The sequence below is a fragment of the Rattus norvegicus genome, chromosome 2 (genome assembly GCF_021556685.1).
Source record: "Rattus norvegicus strain SHRSP/BbbUtx chromosome 2, alternate assembly SHRSP_T2T, whole genome shotgun sequence".
In the NCBI taxonomy this organism is placed as follows: domain Eukaryota; kingdom Metazoa; phylum Chordata; class Mammalia; order Rodentia; family Muridae; genus Rattus; species Rattus norvegicus.
The window spans coordinates 116,656,085-116,672,194 of NC_141535.1; the positions used below are offsets into that span (position 1 = coordinate 116,656,085).

At 45.9% G+C, this 16,110-nt stretch overlaps 1 protein-coding gene across 5 annotated transcripts in view; it reads right to left on the reverse strand.

The window, feature by feature from the left end:
- Nucleotides 1-374: 374 nt before the first annotated feature.
- Gnb4 (G protein subunit beta 4) overlaps nucleotides 375-16,110 on the reverse strand; it is a 41,696-nt gene continuing 25,960 nt past the window's right edge. For 4 of the 5 annotated variants that reach the window (XM_087619048.1, XM_087619036.1, XM_087619034.1 and 1 more), the window contains exons 7-11: nucleotides 14,232-14,394; nucleotides 13,241-13,307; nucleotides 12,953-13,154; nucleotides 8,361-8,577; nucleotides 375-5,037 (exon numbers count right to left, since the gene is read on the reverse strand). In XM_087619048.1, coding sequence (XP_087475174.1) covers nucleotides 4,931-5,037; nucleotides 8,361-8,577; nucleotides 12,953-13,154; nucleotides 13,241-13,307; nucleotides 14,232-14,394 — 756 coding nt within the window. In that variant the 3' untranslated portion in view covers nucleotides 375-4,930. 5 annotated transcript variants of the gene reach the window in all.

Genomic DNA, 16,110 nt, shown 5'->3' on the forward strand with positions numbered 1-16,110 from the left:
TGAGGCAGTGTCTTCGCACATAGTTGAAGCTAACCTCAAACTTGCGATCTTTCTACTTCTATCTCCCAAGTACTAGAATTAGAAACATGGCTCCTGTGTCCCACTAAAGGAGGGAATGACTTACTTGCAAATGAGAAGTCTTTGCCCTTTAACAATAAGGTAAAAGCTAGTTTTGGGTCAATAATACTCCAGTATCTCCTTACTGCCCTTTTTTAGGAAGGAGGAAGAGGAGGTGGAGAAGGAAAAGGAAGACCAATATTTAAACAAAGGAAGCAGAGCTGACCATTAAAGTACTGGACTTAAGTTTAATTTAGTTCCCGGGCATAATTTGTAAAATCCTACTAAAATTTGACTTAAAACAAGGTACAATGAGCCATGGTGAAAAGTACTTTATTGATTACAGTATGAGCTTGCTGCAACAGTACTTCACAAGCAACTGTACAAATAAAGGAGTGTATCTGTCCTATCTCCGAAGACTGTTGACTCATGGCACAAGTCCCCTGCTTCTATAGGTAAGCTTTAGACATGGCTGACATTCATAGTCAGTTGGCTTCACTTAGGAAACTTTATCAACATGGAAAACGTTTCCTAAATATAAGATGTCCCATCAGTCTATGGCTAACAATGCTGACTTAGACATCCTGTGAGTACCTGTTGTGACCAATGAAAAGCAGAAGTGAAGTCCACTGTGTGCTTCACTTTCCACACAGTCCAAATTAAGACAGTCTCCCTATAAAGGACACTCTGTGGGTGGCTTTTATATTTCTAGCGGGCTAAGAAGTCAGTGTAAGTCAGGCTTTCCTCAGTGGCCAGTGAATCAGCACCTGAACACAATACAGAAGTACCTGTGCAGGCCTGCTGTGACCTGCAGCTTCTAAAAGTATGTTCCCTATGAAGTGACCACAGACCTACCTGGGGGAGTGCTCACTCAGGTCTTCTAAGCTAGGTAGTCACAAAGCACACTGCACTTAAAATCCAAGATGTTCATATCCCTGGACGCTTTCACTTCTGAAATGTTGTCTTAGCTTTACTAACAAAATCTAAAACATCAACAGGGTGAAGAGTACTTTTCAGCAATAAAATGTTTTTTAGTAAAATAAAGAGGTCTTTTTTTTCCTTTGAAAAGAAAAGGATTAATTTTAAACTATGTGTGTGCAGGTGCCTGAGGAGGGCTTTGGATCTCTTGAAGTTAAGGGCAGTCACCTGACCTGGGAACTAAACTCAGGACCTCTGCAATAACACTAAGAAGAGTAACTAGTAAGCCATCCCTCCAGCCTCTGGGATGAGGTTTCCCTCTGATAGCGCTGAAGGGCTGGCTCTGTGCCCCGTCTCAGCCTCCCAAGTGAAGCATTGCTCAGCTCCTGCTTCCTGCCCTGTGTGAGCTCCTGTCCTATCTTTGCTGATGAACAGCAACATGAAAGTGTAAGGTGAATAAACCCTTTCTTCCCCAACTAACTTCTTGGTCATGATGTCTGTGCAGGATAGAAACCCTAAGACAATAGATTACAAATCTTTAGCCTTCCAGAAACAGTATGCCGTTAAACGACTGCTACTTACTAGACTTTTGCTCTTGCAGTGCCAGGCCCCAACACTTTCCTTTTATGAACTTGTGATTCACTACAGAGCATGTGTGTCATGACTTAAGTATGAGCTAGAAAGGGACCTGGAATATTTTAGCCTAATATCACAGCTGCCAAAAATGAAGCGTGTCCATCTCCAGGCAGACAGGACTTCATTGAACAGCCTTTTGGGGTGTTTGCTCAACCACATGGTGGTCGTATTGTCTTAGGACAGACTGTATGCCTTTACAGTACTACAGTATGCTTGGGAAAGCGGCTAGAGGCCAGGGCAGGAGCCACAGCAAAATGGTAAAAATCCTGCCGATCTGAAGGACTTTTGTCTGATGTTATGCATCAGCCTGCTAATGCATCTAGGCTAATTTCAGGCACTCTCCAGCAAACCAGTGTATTTAGCCACAACAGAAACTGCAGAGAAACCCTACAGGCACTCCTGTCAGAAAGCAGCCTGAGCTAGGTCGCTGCTGTGTCAGCAGTTGGCACTGTGAGCTGTTCGCTCCGCTCATCATGGTTCCTCTCCAGCTACACATGAAGGGATACCAAGTTCTGTTCCATACAAACTTTTATTGGTAAAGCACATTCCTTCTTAAACATATATTTTAAGTGTATGAAGGTTTTGCCTGCATGTATGTATGTGGGTAAGAAGTCAGATATCCTGGGACTGAAGCTACAGTTTGAGCTGCCACGTGGGTGCTGGGAATCAAAGCCAGGTCCTCTGCAAGAGTAACAAGTGTTCTTAACTGCTGAGCCATCTCTCCAGCCCTAAGTAACATTTAAAAATATTTAGGACCATAGAATTCTTTGAGTATGACTACACCTACCTATACACACACACGCACTCCACTGGGGACTAGACCCAGGGTCTTGTGTTGCAAACACTCTACCCCAGACTAAACCCCCTTTATACACAATAGAAGTGCTTTTTTGAACGGGGTTTTCAAATGAATTCTGAGCTACCCAGCAGACATACACACACCCTCTGGGGATGCCTGTGATCCTCTGATGTGCCTCAGCTCTGGCCTGGGTGGGCAGGCTGCAGATGTAGCACAGCAATAGAACACTTTCTGGGCGGATGTCCGAGGAAGTCTAGGCTAGCAGTTAATTTTTGTTTTTTCTTTTTAGATTATGGTCTATTTGAGAGCACTCCCTATTTCATAAATAGACAAGAGCAAAGGGGTCCCACAAATTAACAGTTAAGGTACACATTTACACCTGCCATTGATGGTCTGTTTCTCTTCAATACAACATCTCAGTTCACCTCAATACTGTAGGGAGCAGAGGAAGTCTGGAGTGGATGCCATATCAAGGACCCTTGTTTTGGACCCAGGAGAGAATGGCAAAGCCCTCCTAGGTTGAGTATGAGTGTTGGTGGTATGTGTAGGACATGTTCACCTTAGCTCCCTGACCCCCACCCCCTGATATTTATAGCCTGAAGCTTCCCTACAGGGATTGTTCTCACAGAGATTAAACCTGTCTCCTTGATCCAGCAGTATATCACGAATGCTTCCTCCTTGTTTATCTGCATACTGTAGCACCACCTCTGGGCTTCTCCAACCCAGTCTACACAACCCCAGCTTCCGTGTGCGTGTGCGTGTGTGTCTTTTTTTCATTCCCTTTCTGCCTCAGTCAGGTCAGACCCTGGAGCTGTGTGGGCTAAGGCTCTTTCCACTGTATTCTCTTAAGATCCACTGGCCTTGATAAACAAAACTGATACTGATATGATCACAGCCTTTACATACACAGGCCTGTTTACAGTACAAAGAGAAACTCACAGATGCAGTGTGGAAGTACTAAGGTTACAGTTACAGGTGATCAGCGTTAACACAGAAACTGCTACACAGCAGTTTTACAATGTTTATATACATCCGAATGTCCCAAGGAGACAGCACCAGCAAGACCTAACAGTCCGCTATTGTCTTCACTTAAATCTACAAGAGAAGACGGGTGTCTGTCCAGTTTGGAGGCAGAACATCCCAGTGACAGACACTTTACCAAGCAGTTGGTGCAGCTCTGCACCTTTGGAATAATGCCTTAGGCTCCAGGGTGGGTCAACTCTAGACTGGCTTTGCAGTAATCACCCAAAGTCCACGGCGCTATGGAGAACGGGAACACACCGCAGAGAGCTTTGATGTGCGGAGCTTGGATGTGCTAAGTAGAGCACGTGGCGAGTGGGCGCAAGGCCTGGATTTCTGCAGCACCACAAAAAAATGGAAAGTAAAGTTCACGGCTACAAACAGTTTATACCTGCTTTTACATTACATAGATTTTTACATCACACAGAATTCATAAAGTCATCGTACATGTGTATATGTGTGTGTATATACATATATATATATATGTATGTGTGTGTGACACATCAATCATATATTTGTGCCAGTTGAATGGATGAGTTTACATTTCTCAAAAACGTCAAAGGTGAGACACTGTTTCGTCCTGTTACAGAGAACACCAGGCAAGAGTCTTCAAATGCAGGGACAAGTCAGGTTTTTGTCAGACTTCTCAAATACTAGTACTTTCTACAAACTTCGCTTCAGAATGCAAAATTAACAGCAAGGTCCGATGGTTCAAATGGCTGAACCTCTTAAAATACCAAAAATTGCATGCCAGTGTCTACTGGTTTCTAATGTAATAAACTGTAATGACATTTCTTCAGTGTGTACCCTATGTCAAAGTGAATTTTTTTACCCCCTGGCCTTCATATCACCTGTCCCCTCAAAGGACTGAAAATGAGCATCTACTTAACTTCCTAGTGTGCCAAAGAATGCGTGAACAGCCACTGGGTCCCTCAGAATCACCTCACCTATCAGCCCTCCTAATCGTGAAGCAGTCAGGGACATTCAGGTTAAAATGTGATGTCAGAATCCAAGGGGCCTTCCTTCAGACAGCACATATGTCTACAGTATCACTTCTGTCTGTCACAGGCCCTGGTGCTTCCACAACAACACTCTAAAAAATGTGACATTTCTTGTATATACAAAGTTCAATGGTAGGCCTTAACAAAATGCAAACACAAATGGTTGTCCTGCTATAAAGTGTGCACTCTAATCTACAGAAAAACAATTAGCACAAGCAAGAGTCTGTCGGGATAGGGATAAAGTCAACACAACCGCTCAGTGAATATCACGGGCTTAACCGCAGCAAGGGATCTTAGTCTTGATTGTTTCTTTGACCACCATTTTTGTTAGAAGAGTTTCAATAAACTACAGTTTATTGAAAGTGGCTTTTTATATATATATAGTCACCTCAATAGAAGAACTTCATCTGCAAATAGAAGGTAGAGGGGTTTTTTCCTCACAGCTATGGCTGTAGCACGGATTTCTCCAAATATCATTGGAGAACAGAAAATACAGCACTCAATTCCAGATTCTGAGAAAACTGTCCCAGGAGCCAGTGGCCACAGCCATGCCGTCATCAGTCACACCTAAGCAGCTAACACGGTTGTCATGACCAGCAAGGACACCTACAAAGAAAGATCAATACAGAGTAAAAACTGGGGTTTTAGAACTGTGGAAGTTGTGCATTATGATGCAGACAGTGGGCCAAAGACAGATATTCTGGGGAGAGTGTTGCTAGGGCAAGTCAAGCCTATGGATACAGCACACATAAGCTATTGGAATTTTTGACACATATTTTTGAACATCAGTTTTTGTGTTTTCAAATTTTGAAAAGTCATAGTCTTAAAAAAGAAATTAAGACAGGGTCTCACATAGCCCAGGTTGATCTTGACCTCAGTACCCAGGCACAAATCATCTTCAAATCCCAAGTCTCCTGCTTCTACCTACAAGTGTAAGAGTGACACTTGTGTACCTGGTGTTTTTTAACTTATCTATCTAGAAAATCATGTAAAGGTAAATTCCACAGCTCCAGTAAGTTCATGATATTCCAGTTTTGTACCAGTATCTTTATTTGTCTGAGAAAATTGTTGTCTCTGATGCTTACTGCTTTAGTCTGCTAACCTAGGCCTAGTCCTGGAAGCTTCTAGCCTCCATATGGTCTTAACTAGGTCTAGAATTGTTTTCGGCTTCTGAGACTTGCTGCTAAATAAGCTCACCCTTTCTTGTTCTTTCTGAACTCTGGCTGGCTGGTTCAACTCAGCTGCTCTGTCTCAAATGCCTCTCCATGCTGACGGATTCATTCTGGCTTCCCAGTTTCTCTCTCCTGATTGCTCTGCTTGACCTCTTTCTAACTCTGGAAGTTTGTTCTAATCTTCTGGCTCCTTCTGTCTTTACTGGTGTCTAGCTTGTTCTCTCTTCAACATGTGTCTCTGTAAATCTGCTTCCTTCCTCCTGCACTATACTCTCTCTCAAGCAGTCTCTCTTTAGCGAATCCTATTCTGTCAAATCTTTCTCTGATTCATCACTTTGTCTGCCACTCAATTAGACATCATTTTCGAACATGGGTGCTTCCTTCTACAAACTAACTTTACCTTCATTGTTTGGGATTAAATGTGTGTGCTAAGGGCTGAGTCACAATGCAACTGGAAACAGGGTTTTCCAGCCGATAAGCACACGCTCGGGGTCATGTGATTGAATACCCACAGTGTAGTTTTGTTATTGAGCTGCGCTACTTTCAATAAAAGCAGAGTTTTGAATGGAAGTTCAGTGCAGGATGCTTTCACCCACAAGAACAAGACAGTTGCCTTCAATCCTGTTTCCAAAAAAAATACCAAAATCACTTAGTTCTCTCTGTTCACCAAACACAGTTATTGGCTATCATTCTGTGAAGCCGCTGAGCTCATCACGTTGTGCATGTTTTGCAGTGACCTGAGACTCACCCACCCTGTCTGCTATACAGAACAAAAGGAAGAATTCTCAAAATGGGGGGTGGGGGGAGAATGCAAATGTTAAAATGAAAATGACAATGTAGCAACTCAACATCTCTCTTTAAACACATTCCCACTCTCACAAGTTTATCCTCTGTAAAAACTCCCCATACTAATTCTAGTCTACCTGGTTTAGCTGGAACAGGAAGTAAAAGGAAAGCACAGTGGGTTGCCTTTCCAGTCACCCAGAGGTGACAGTGAGGGAGTGGCTCCCGAATCTGGCTGTGGCTTTAAAGTGAGACATGCTGCTGAACCGGCTTTGAAGACAGCTATCAGCAGAGCAAGCCTGAAACTCAAGTATACCTTAGAAACGCGTTATGGACACTCAAGAGATTCAGTTAACAACCTCACTGGCGTGGGGCAACAGATTATTTTCAAAAACCCACTTGCAAAGTGTAAAACTCTGAACTCTACAGTTTGATGACAGGCTGCAGAAAATGATTCCTGGGTGTGCTGGGAAACCTGTGTGTGTATGGAACCCAACAACTCTGAGGCGGTCTAGGGCTGGATGGCTCAGTGGTTAAGAGCGCTGACTACTGTTCCAGAGGTCCTGAGTTCGATTCCCAGCATCCACCTGGTAGCTCATGACCATTTGTAATGAGATCTGATGCCCTCTTCTGGCCCATAGGCATTACCTGCAGATAGGGCAGCCATATACATAAAAAACAAAACAAACAAATAAACAAAAAAAAAACCCTTAAATCTGAGGGGGTCTAAAGGTGGGGGTTGAGCAAAACAGAGACAGCAACAGAGCTGTAAGCTACAAGATGGTGACACTGACATCCAGGAGTCCTCAGTGATGGAAACAGGGATCTCTGGGACTAAGCAGGGGCAAGTAAGTCAAGGTAGGACTGTGTAGCAAGTAGCCAGTAGAGGTGACAACTGCCAGTCTGCTCTTCTTCCATGATCCCAGTCACATGATCAACCGTCCTATGCCAGCATAAGACTAGAGATTTAATCCCGGGGCTGCTAATTTATCTCCTGACTGGGAGAAAAACAGTTGAGACTGGAGAAAATGAAGAACAGTGTTGATTGCTAAGTGTTGAGCCCAGCTCTCCTATAGTCCTGGGGAGCACAGGGGTGACATTTTAGGGCAGAGGTATGTGTGTAAAAGAAAGAAAAAGAAAGGGCAGTAATATAGGCGTGGCATTCAAAATTTTGTTTTGAGATGGGGTCTTGAGGAGGCTTGCCTCAAACCTGTCATCCTCCTGTCTCTGCCTCCCAAATGTGAGGATTGCAGGTATACACCACTGTACCCTACCAGTTTACCCTGGGGTGCAGAAAATACATTTGCTGGGTCACTGTCACAAACCACACACAGCCATTTGGTTCCTAGAGTATACTTTTAAATGATTTTAGTTAGAATTAAAAATTGCCCCACTTAACTGCAGCCCCAGTTGCTGGGCTGCCTTCTGACTAGGGCCTGCAGGGGAGGGCTCCAGTTTACTCGTGGAAGACAAGCTGTCTTGTCCTCAAGGTCAATCTCAAGAGGACGAACCACAGAAACCACAATCCCTGTCAGGTCAAGAACCATGGCTTATCCCCGAGTGACGGCTCAGCCTGCCATGACAGTGGCCTTCGCCAGCAATCCCAGCATTTGGGAGGCTAAGCCAGGCTGAGGTGGAGCTCAAGGCCAGCCCGGGTTTCATAGTGAGTTCCAGGCACTTACAGCATAAGAGCCTGTCTAAGCAAACAAAAGCAGGATGTGAGAAAAAGAAGGCTGATTTGTGATGGCATTGATTTAGATCTATAGATCTTGACCTCTAAATTTACCATTGTCGGCCCTAATGTCATTTTTCACTGGGGTATGTGACCCAACTACCATCAAAGGTAACGAATATGAAGGAGAACCTCCCAGCTGCCATTCTGAAAGCTCCAAGGTGCCCAGGAGGCCTCAGTGTCTGGAGGGAGCTTCTTCAAGCTTCCACAAGACAAAGAGCCTGCGTTGGCCCCACGCTCACCTGCCCGACCTCCTTTCAGAGCGTCCCACACACTGCAGTTGAAGTCGTCATAGCCGGCTAGCAGGAGGCGCCCGCTCTTTGAGAAGGCCACAGAAGTGATGCCACAGATGATATTGTCATGGGAATACAGCAGGAGCTCCTGGTCTGCACGGAGGTCAAAGAGTCGGCAGGTGGCGTCATCAGAACCAGTGGCAAAGGCATATCCACTCGGGAAGAACTAGAAAGAAAGGAGGACAAAACTATGGAGGCGGAACTCCCGGCATTAGGGTTGTGGCAAGGCTTAGTTACACCAGAACAGACTCAGAGTTACCATGAAGGCCGAGGACGCCGGGTGGGAGGTGAGGTACAGCATGCTTAAAGCCGAACCTTGCTTCTTTCTATGTCAGTGACTGCTGAGTTTGTTTCTTTTTAGGTGAGACAGTCTCTTACCATGTAGCTAAAACTGGCCCAGAACTCACAATGCTCCTGCCTCAGCCTTCTAAGTGCTGGGATTACAGGTGTGAGCCACCATACCTTGCCTAAGGCATATATATTTGTGTGTGTCTATATACGTGTGTGAGTGTGTATATATACCCATACATTTACACACACACACACACACACACACACACACACACACACACACTATTCTGGGCCTTAGTTTAAGGGTTGGGACTGAAGAGCATAAGCAGAGTGCATGGCCCATTGTTCAGCACACTGTTAATCACCCTTCCGTGATCCTCCGCCTGTCGTATCACAGCATGTCAGTCTAGTGTTCTCTGTGCCAGTCACAGAGGAGTCAGGGGCAGTGGGCTGCACTGCACTATGACAGTGGTTATGGGCTGCGCGTCCAACTAAGGTTAGCACAGTGCAGTGGCCTCCCAGGACGAGGAGCCACTGGGGTGCCCAAGAGGTTCCTACATAAGTTGGAAACAGAGCAGCCCAAACTCCCCATGCTGCTCATGAGTCGAGTATTAATATGTATGGGTAGGATCATGTGTAAATATTCCAGAATGCTAGTACGAAAAGTAAATTGGAAAGGTTTTTTAGAAAATATAGAACACTGGGCTGGGGAGATGACTCAGCAGATAAAGCACTCACTGTGTGCTTATGAGGACTACAGTCTGGTGCTCAGCCCCCTCATAAATGCCAGTCAGGTCAGGTGTGGAGGCCTGCCTGCACCTCAGCCATTTGGGTGGCAGGGATGGGATCCCTGGAGAAAGCTGGTTCGGTGAGCTCTGGGTTCAATTGAGAGACCCTGCCTCACTACATAAGGTGAAGGGTGAGCAAGGAAGACACCCAATATCAGCCTCTGGCCTACACAAGCAGGTCTTTACACATGCACAGACATAGACACACACAGACACAGGGACACATGCACAGACATATACACACAGACACAGGAACACATGCACAGACATACACACACACAGACACAGGAACACATGCACAGACATACACACACACAGACACAGGAACACATGCACAGACATACACACACACAGACACAGGGACACATGCACAGACATAGACACATACATAGACACAGACAAAAAAAGGGGGGGGATATGCAACTTCCACATATACTGGCTATGAAATGAGTGGTAGAGACCCAGGTGTGACCAGTACATCTATCTTTGGTACAGCCCTGGTCAACGTGCCTTTCCAGAGAGGAGAAGCTTTCTCACAACAGTTATGTTTTCTGCAATTGAGCCACTGGTCTTAGTAACAGAATGGCTGTGAATTGGTTTTATTTGCTACAAATGAGACTTGACTATATCATTAATCCTGATTATTTCAGAAAACCACGCAGCAGTCTTAAGGTTTTATGCCGTCAGGTTTGCTTAGCTCTGATTCTAGTTTCCCCTCAATTTATGTGTTTGATTTTGAGACAGGAGCTCCTATATTCCATGCTGACTTTCAACTCACCGAGGAGCTGAGGACTTGGGATCCTCCTACCTCTACCCCCTAGCGAGCGTTGAGACTCCAGGCTTGTGGCCCCACACCCGGCTTTCTTTCCTATCGACTTTACGTGTGTGTGTGTGTGCGTGTGCGTGTGCGTGTGTGTGTGTGTGTGTGTGTGTGTGTACGCGTGCACAGTGAAGCCAGAGGCCAACATCAGGTGTTCTCTTCACTCTCTAGTCTGTGCTTGTTGTTGGTTTTAGACAGGGTCTCTCCCTGAACCTGGATCTGCAGAGCAAGCCCCAGTCCTCCTGTCTCTGCTCCCCCAGCGCTGGGATTTACAGAAGCCAGTGCCACCATGCCAGCTTTTATTACTTTTGAGTCCTGCATGGTGGATGCCATCTCTGCCATCCCCTCAGCTCCTTCATTGCTTTTAATGAGCAGCCTGCAATTATTTTAGTTTGTTTAATTTCCTTTATTAACTGTGATGGTTTGTATATGCTTGGCCCAGGGAGTGGCACTATTAGTAGGTATGGCCCTGTTGGAGTAGATGTGTCACTATAGGAATGGGCTTAAGACCCTCATCCTGGCTGCCTGGAAGCCAGTCTTCTCCTAGCTGCCTTCAGATAAAGATGTAGAACTCTCAGCTCCTCCTGGACCATGCCTGCCTGGATGCTGCCATGTTCTTGCCTGGATGACAATGTACTGAACCTCTGAATCTGTAAGCCAGCCCCAACTAAATGTTGTCCTTGTAAGAGTTCCTTTGGTCATGGTGTCTGTTCTGAACAACAGTCTTTTGTGTTCTTTTCTGTGGAGGGGATTAGCCCTACTCTGTATGCATGCTAAGCAAATGCTGTACCACTGACCTACACTGCTAGGTTTTAAACTATGACTAACATTTTAATTATGAATAGTTTAATATTGTCATCACCTACCCTTAGGATCTAAAATACCTAAGTTGTTTGATGGATACAGCTGGTCCAATCATGGATTTCCAATTACTGAACGCAAACATGTAGGAGCAATGTTTTTCAGCTTCCTAATACATCTTCCAGTTTCAGATCTGACTGTTCAGCTGGAAGATGGAGAAGGCGTTACATAGTGTGTTAGTTCCATCCTGTTGGAAGCACAGGGAGACGGTGTCCCACTGTTTCACCAAAGTCCCACAGGCAGGGTCCTGCAAGGCCGAAGTTCCTCTAGACGAGCAGGTTCTAGGAAATGGTTGAAGCCACTCTCCATGAACATGACTTCTCCACTCCAAACAGGAAATAGCCCTTGAAGGCTCCAGGACCCAGGACTACAACCATACATTCTTCCTTCTACCTACTGTGTGCCTGTGTGGTTACCACTCTTACTGTGTACCTCCCTCTGTAGGTGGTGCTGGCCACTCCCTGCTCCTTATCACACCTCTCCAGACCCTCTCTGGGGTTTCTGTTCGGTTTTCGGTTTTCTGTTTGTTTGTTTCCGAGACAGGGTTCTTTTGTGTAGCCCTGGCTGTCCTAAAACTTGTTTTGTAGGCCAGGCTGTCCTTGAACTCAGAGATCCACTTGCCTCAGCCTTCAGAGTACTGGGATTTAAGGTGTATACCATCACTGCCTGGCTCCACTATTTGTTTTTTGAAGGCCAAGTTTCACAATGTAGCCCAGGCAGCTGCTCAGATCTGCAGCAATTCCCCTGCCTTTGTCTCCAAAGTATAGGAACTAAGGCGTGGGCACCATAGCCTAGCCGCCTTCTACAGTATTTTTCTTTCAAACTATTTCATTTCAAAAAGGGGGGCCTCACTGTGTACTAACTAATAGCTCAACAAAGATAGGGCTTAATGTCTTGTCCCCACAAACAAACAAAACTAAGTATGAGAACAGTATGTTTCAACACCCACATGAGCAGTTAACAGTCAACTCCAACTCTAGCTCCAGGGCATTTGATGCCCTCTGTGGCCTTCAAGGGCACAGCACACACCTGTTTAGATGAGACACTGCATCGCATCACACACACACATACATACACACACACACACATACACACACACACACATACACACACACACACACATACACACACACACACACACACGTAAATCTAATAATCTCCAACAGTTCTTTGCTTCAAATACACAGTTCATTTAGTCTCCATGGGCATTCCTCCAGTGAAACGGCTCTAGCCCTGTCAGGAAGGCTGGGCCTGTGAGGCTCGCCGACATTATGCAGCTCGATCAGTTTCAAAGCATGGAAGAACTGACACCTCCCTGGTTTGGCTGTCTCCAAGTACCAGACTCCACAGAAAGCAGCACCCTCTTTCTTACTGCACCCCTGTATGGCTGCCCTCCATGCAATGCAAGTTAACTTCTCATCTAAACACAGTGAACACCTCTGAGGTTGCCTGCTCACTGACCTGTCCCTACTCATCGTGGGAATAAAGTTTATATCTTGTCTGAACCTAAGCACTCAGATTTAAAAACCAAGTCCTATTATTTGGAGCACATGGTGTTCTAAGAGCATGCACTGATTATCGGAACCCAGAAAATCAATTTGTCATAATGGTGTCATATTCAGTGCTTTAGAGTAAATTTGAGAGGTGGAAGCAGTCAGATCAGGAGAATCAGGAGTTCAAGGTTATCCTCAGCTACATAGGAAGTTAGAGGCCATCCTGGGCTACATAAGGCCTTGTCCCACAAACAAGCAAACCAACAAACAAACAAAACATGCACTTACGCTGACAGCATTGATGTCTGAGATGTGTCCTGTGAAAGACTGTCTACACATCCCGTCTCGGATATCCCACAGTTTTGAAGATGCATCGCAAGCACCAGAAACAAAGGTCTTCAAGTCAGGACTCAGTGAGAGGCTCATCACGTCCCCCGAGTGTCCTGTGAAGGTGGTCGTCTGCTGTCCGGTCTCGATGTCCCACAAAGCACTGTAAGGAACGCAAGCACAGACACAAATGTCCACCCTTGCCCGTGGCTGTACCCATGAACTCAGGCTTCCTTTAAATAAACTTACCAAGTCGTGTCTCCAGAACTTGTAATGATTTGTCCATCATCTAAGAATCGGCAGCAGGACAAGTAGCCTGCAGTAGAGAGCAGCAAATGTCAGGTCATCTCCGATTCGGTGACACAGAAATGGCCCAAATCCATAAGCTCAGGCCACAGTGCCTCATCGGTGGGACGTACATCTTTGCCCGATGCCTTGCTGCCTGCCACTAAATCTTCTTCCACCCTTCTGAGGTAGTCACTGTATCAGACACTGGGCACTCCAAGTGACCCTTTAAGTACGACAGCCTAATAGCAGCCCAGTGTGTTTAACTGTGACACAGTGACACAACCCTGTCCTCTTCCAAATTCAAGCTTCAGACCCATACAATCAAATTTTTAGAATTTATGGCAAAATGAGGCTTTCTTTTCAGCGTGCTTGTGATGGCCTGTAGGCTGCAGGTTGGATACACTTGAGGAAGGGTGCTCCTTAACCCGTACCTGTGACCCATGGTGACACTGGAGAAGACCCTAACAACATAGGATGGATGTGAGTGACAGAAACTTCCTAAATGACATGGCCTGGGGAGCAGGTGCTGCTGCAGGGGCAGAGCCTCTGGTGACATGAATGAACCCCAGCAGACCATGATCCTGAACCTCGTCCAGGGCAGCAGAGCGTACAGGAGGGCACATTTGCTTTTTTGAGACTGGATTTTCTGGGTAGCAAACTTATCATGTTGACCAAACAACATAGCTATATTTGAAAGGAAGAAATCACAGGAGGAGGAGTAAACCTCCATGGGAGAAAGCAAGCTCAGAGAGCTCGAGGCCCCAAGTGGAATCCCCAAACTACAGCAAGGAGTGACCCTCACGATGTGACTCTGACAGAGTCGCTGCTTTTTCAAATCACTGCAATTCCTGCTTCCCTCTTTCCCAGGCCACCCGCACAGGACACAGTCTGCCCTATATCCTCAGTCAGGAAGCAGGAGGCTGAGGAGGACAGAGCAGTGGGAGCCTCTCACCTGTGTGCCCTGGCAGCTCCCGGCTCACTCTCACGTTCCCCTCACGAGTCTTCAGGTTGTATATGGAGCAGATGTTGTCCAAGCCTCCACAGGCTACGTAGTTCCCAGACGGGGCATAGGCACAGGTCATGACCCAGGAGGACCTCAGCGGGATGGCGTGCATCTACCACACAAAGAGCGCACAGAGGCATGGGGACTGTTACGGGGACAGGCTTCAGGGGCCGTCCATACACAATGCATTCCTAAGCTTGCTTCTCATAAGGCAAGCTCTGCTAGAAATCACACACATCTAGAAATAAACACACCGGGGAGAGGAAGCCATGAGACCCGGAAACACCGCGGGCACACAGGACGTCCCCTTCTACGTCAGCAGGCCACATGGAACTGAGCTGTTCGTCTTAGGAACAACTTTATCTTTAGTCACGTGTGGTACTGTGCCCTTAAGTGCAGGTGCCCTCTGAGCCGCAGCTATTGCCTCTCTTGGGGCTGGAGTTAGAGGGAGTTGGGACCCCTTGATGCGGGTTCTAGGAACCAAACGGGTCCCGTGGAAGAACAGCAAGAGCTTTTCACCATTTGAAAATCAAGCGTCATCCCACTCTCAATTTTTTAAATAAAAGTGAAGTTATACTGATTTTTTTTTTTTTGAGACTTGATCTTTATAGCCAGACTGGCTTGGAATTCATTTACACAGACCATGCTGAACTCAAAGAGATCTGCTCGCCTCTGCCTACTGAATTAGATGCAAAATACGAATAGCTATTTTTGCACATTAATGTTCAAAAGAGTAGTCTCCTGCACCTGAACACTGAACCATCAAAAGGAATGGATGGGCCAGTATCAGAGGCAATGGGAAGGGACCCTGCATGCGAGCCCCTGTAATGGGCATGCACGCCAGGATCTAAAGAGGGAACGCAATGGTGTAGGCAGTCCTAGAAGCAGGTGGAGTGGAACAGCGGGTGTTTGATTTATCAAGCATGCCCCCATCCAGAGCATCCGTACATCCTGTGATGCTACCACGCTTCCTCTTGACCTAAAGTGATATCGTAAACGTGTGTTTGGTTTTTTGTTTGCTTGTTTGTTTGTTTGTTTGTTTTAGGAAAATGGATTTGAATGAGACTAGCTTAGTACCAATTAGGATACAAAAACTGTAAGCTCACAAACTTCATTACTTTTTTTTTGGTTCTTTTTTTTTTTTTTTTTCCGGAGCTGGGGACCGAACCCAGGGCCTTGCGCTTCCTAGGCAAGCGCTCTACCACTGAGCTAAATCCCCAACCCCAAACTTCATTACTTTTAAGTCTCAATCAGGCTGAGCGTGTAGCTCAGGTACAGATGAGGTCCTTAGTGTAGGCCTCAGCACTTCAGAGGAAGGGCTAAGCTCTTGTTCATTTCCCCAAACACTGCTGACTGCTGTGTCAATCACAGCTAATGCCTGCATTTGACTCGGAAAGTGTGTCCCCTGGATTTCCGCTGTTACGCAGAAACTTGAAATCAAGGATTCTTGACTCTGGGTACAGTAAGAAAATTGAGATTTTTCACTACTAGATCTCAAGAAATTCAATGTGACTATTTTTTAAGTCATCCAGAAAAAACAAAAGAGTCTCTGGAGTAAGCCAAGGAAAAGTTTTCCAGTACCCATCTACCATAATAAGAAACAGAAACATCACTGCTGTTTCAATCCAGAGATTGAGAATTTTAAAAATCCTGGTCTATATAAAAGTGGCAGTCTTCAAAACTGTGTGGTGCTGCGTGTCTGTAAACTCAGCTGTGTGGAGGTAGAGGCAGGAGAATCAAGAGCTGAGGCCTAGCCCCAGTTACATTGTGAGTTCAAGGCTAGTCTGGGATAAATTAGAACCTGAGGGGAAAGGGCGGGGGGGGGGGG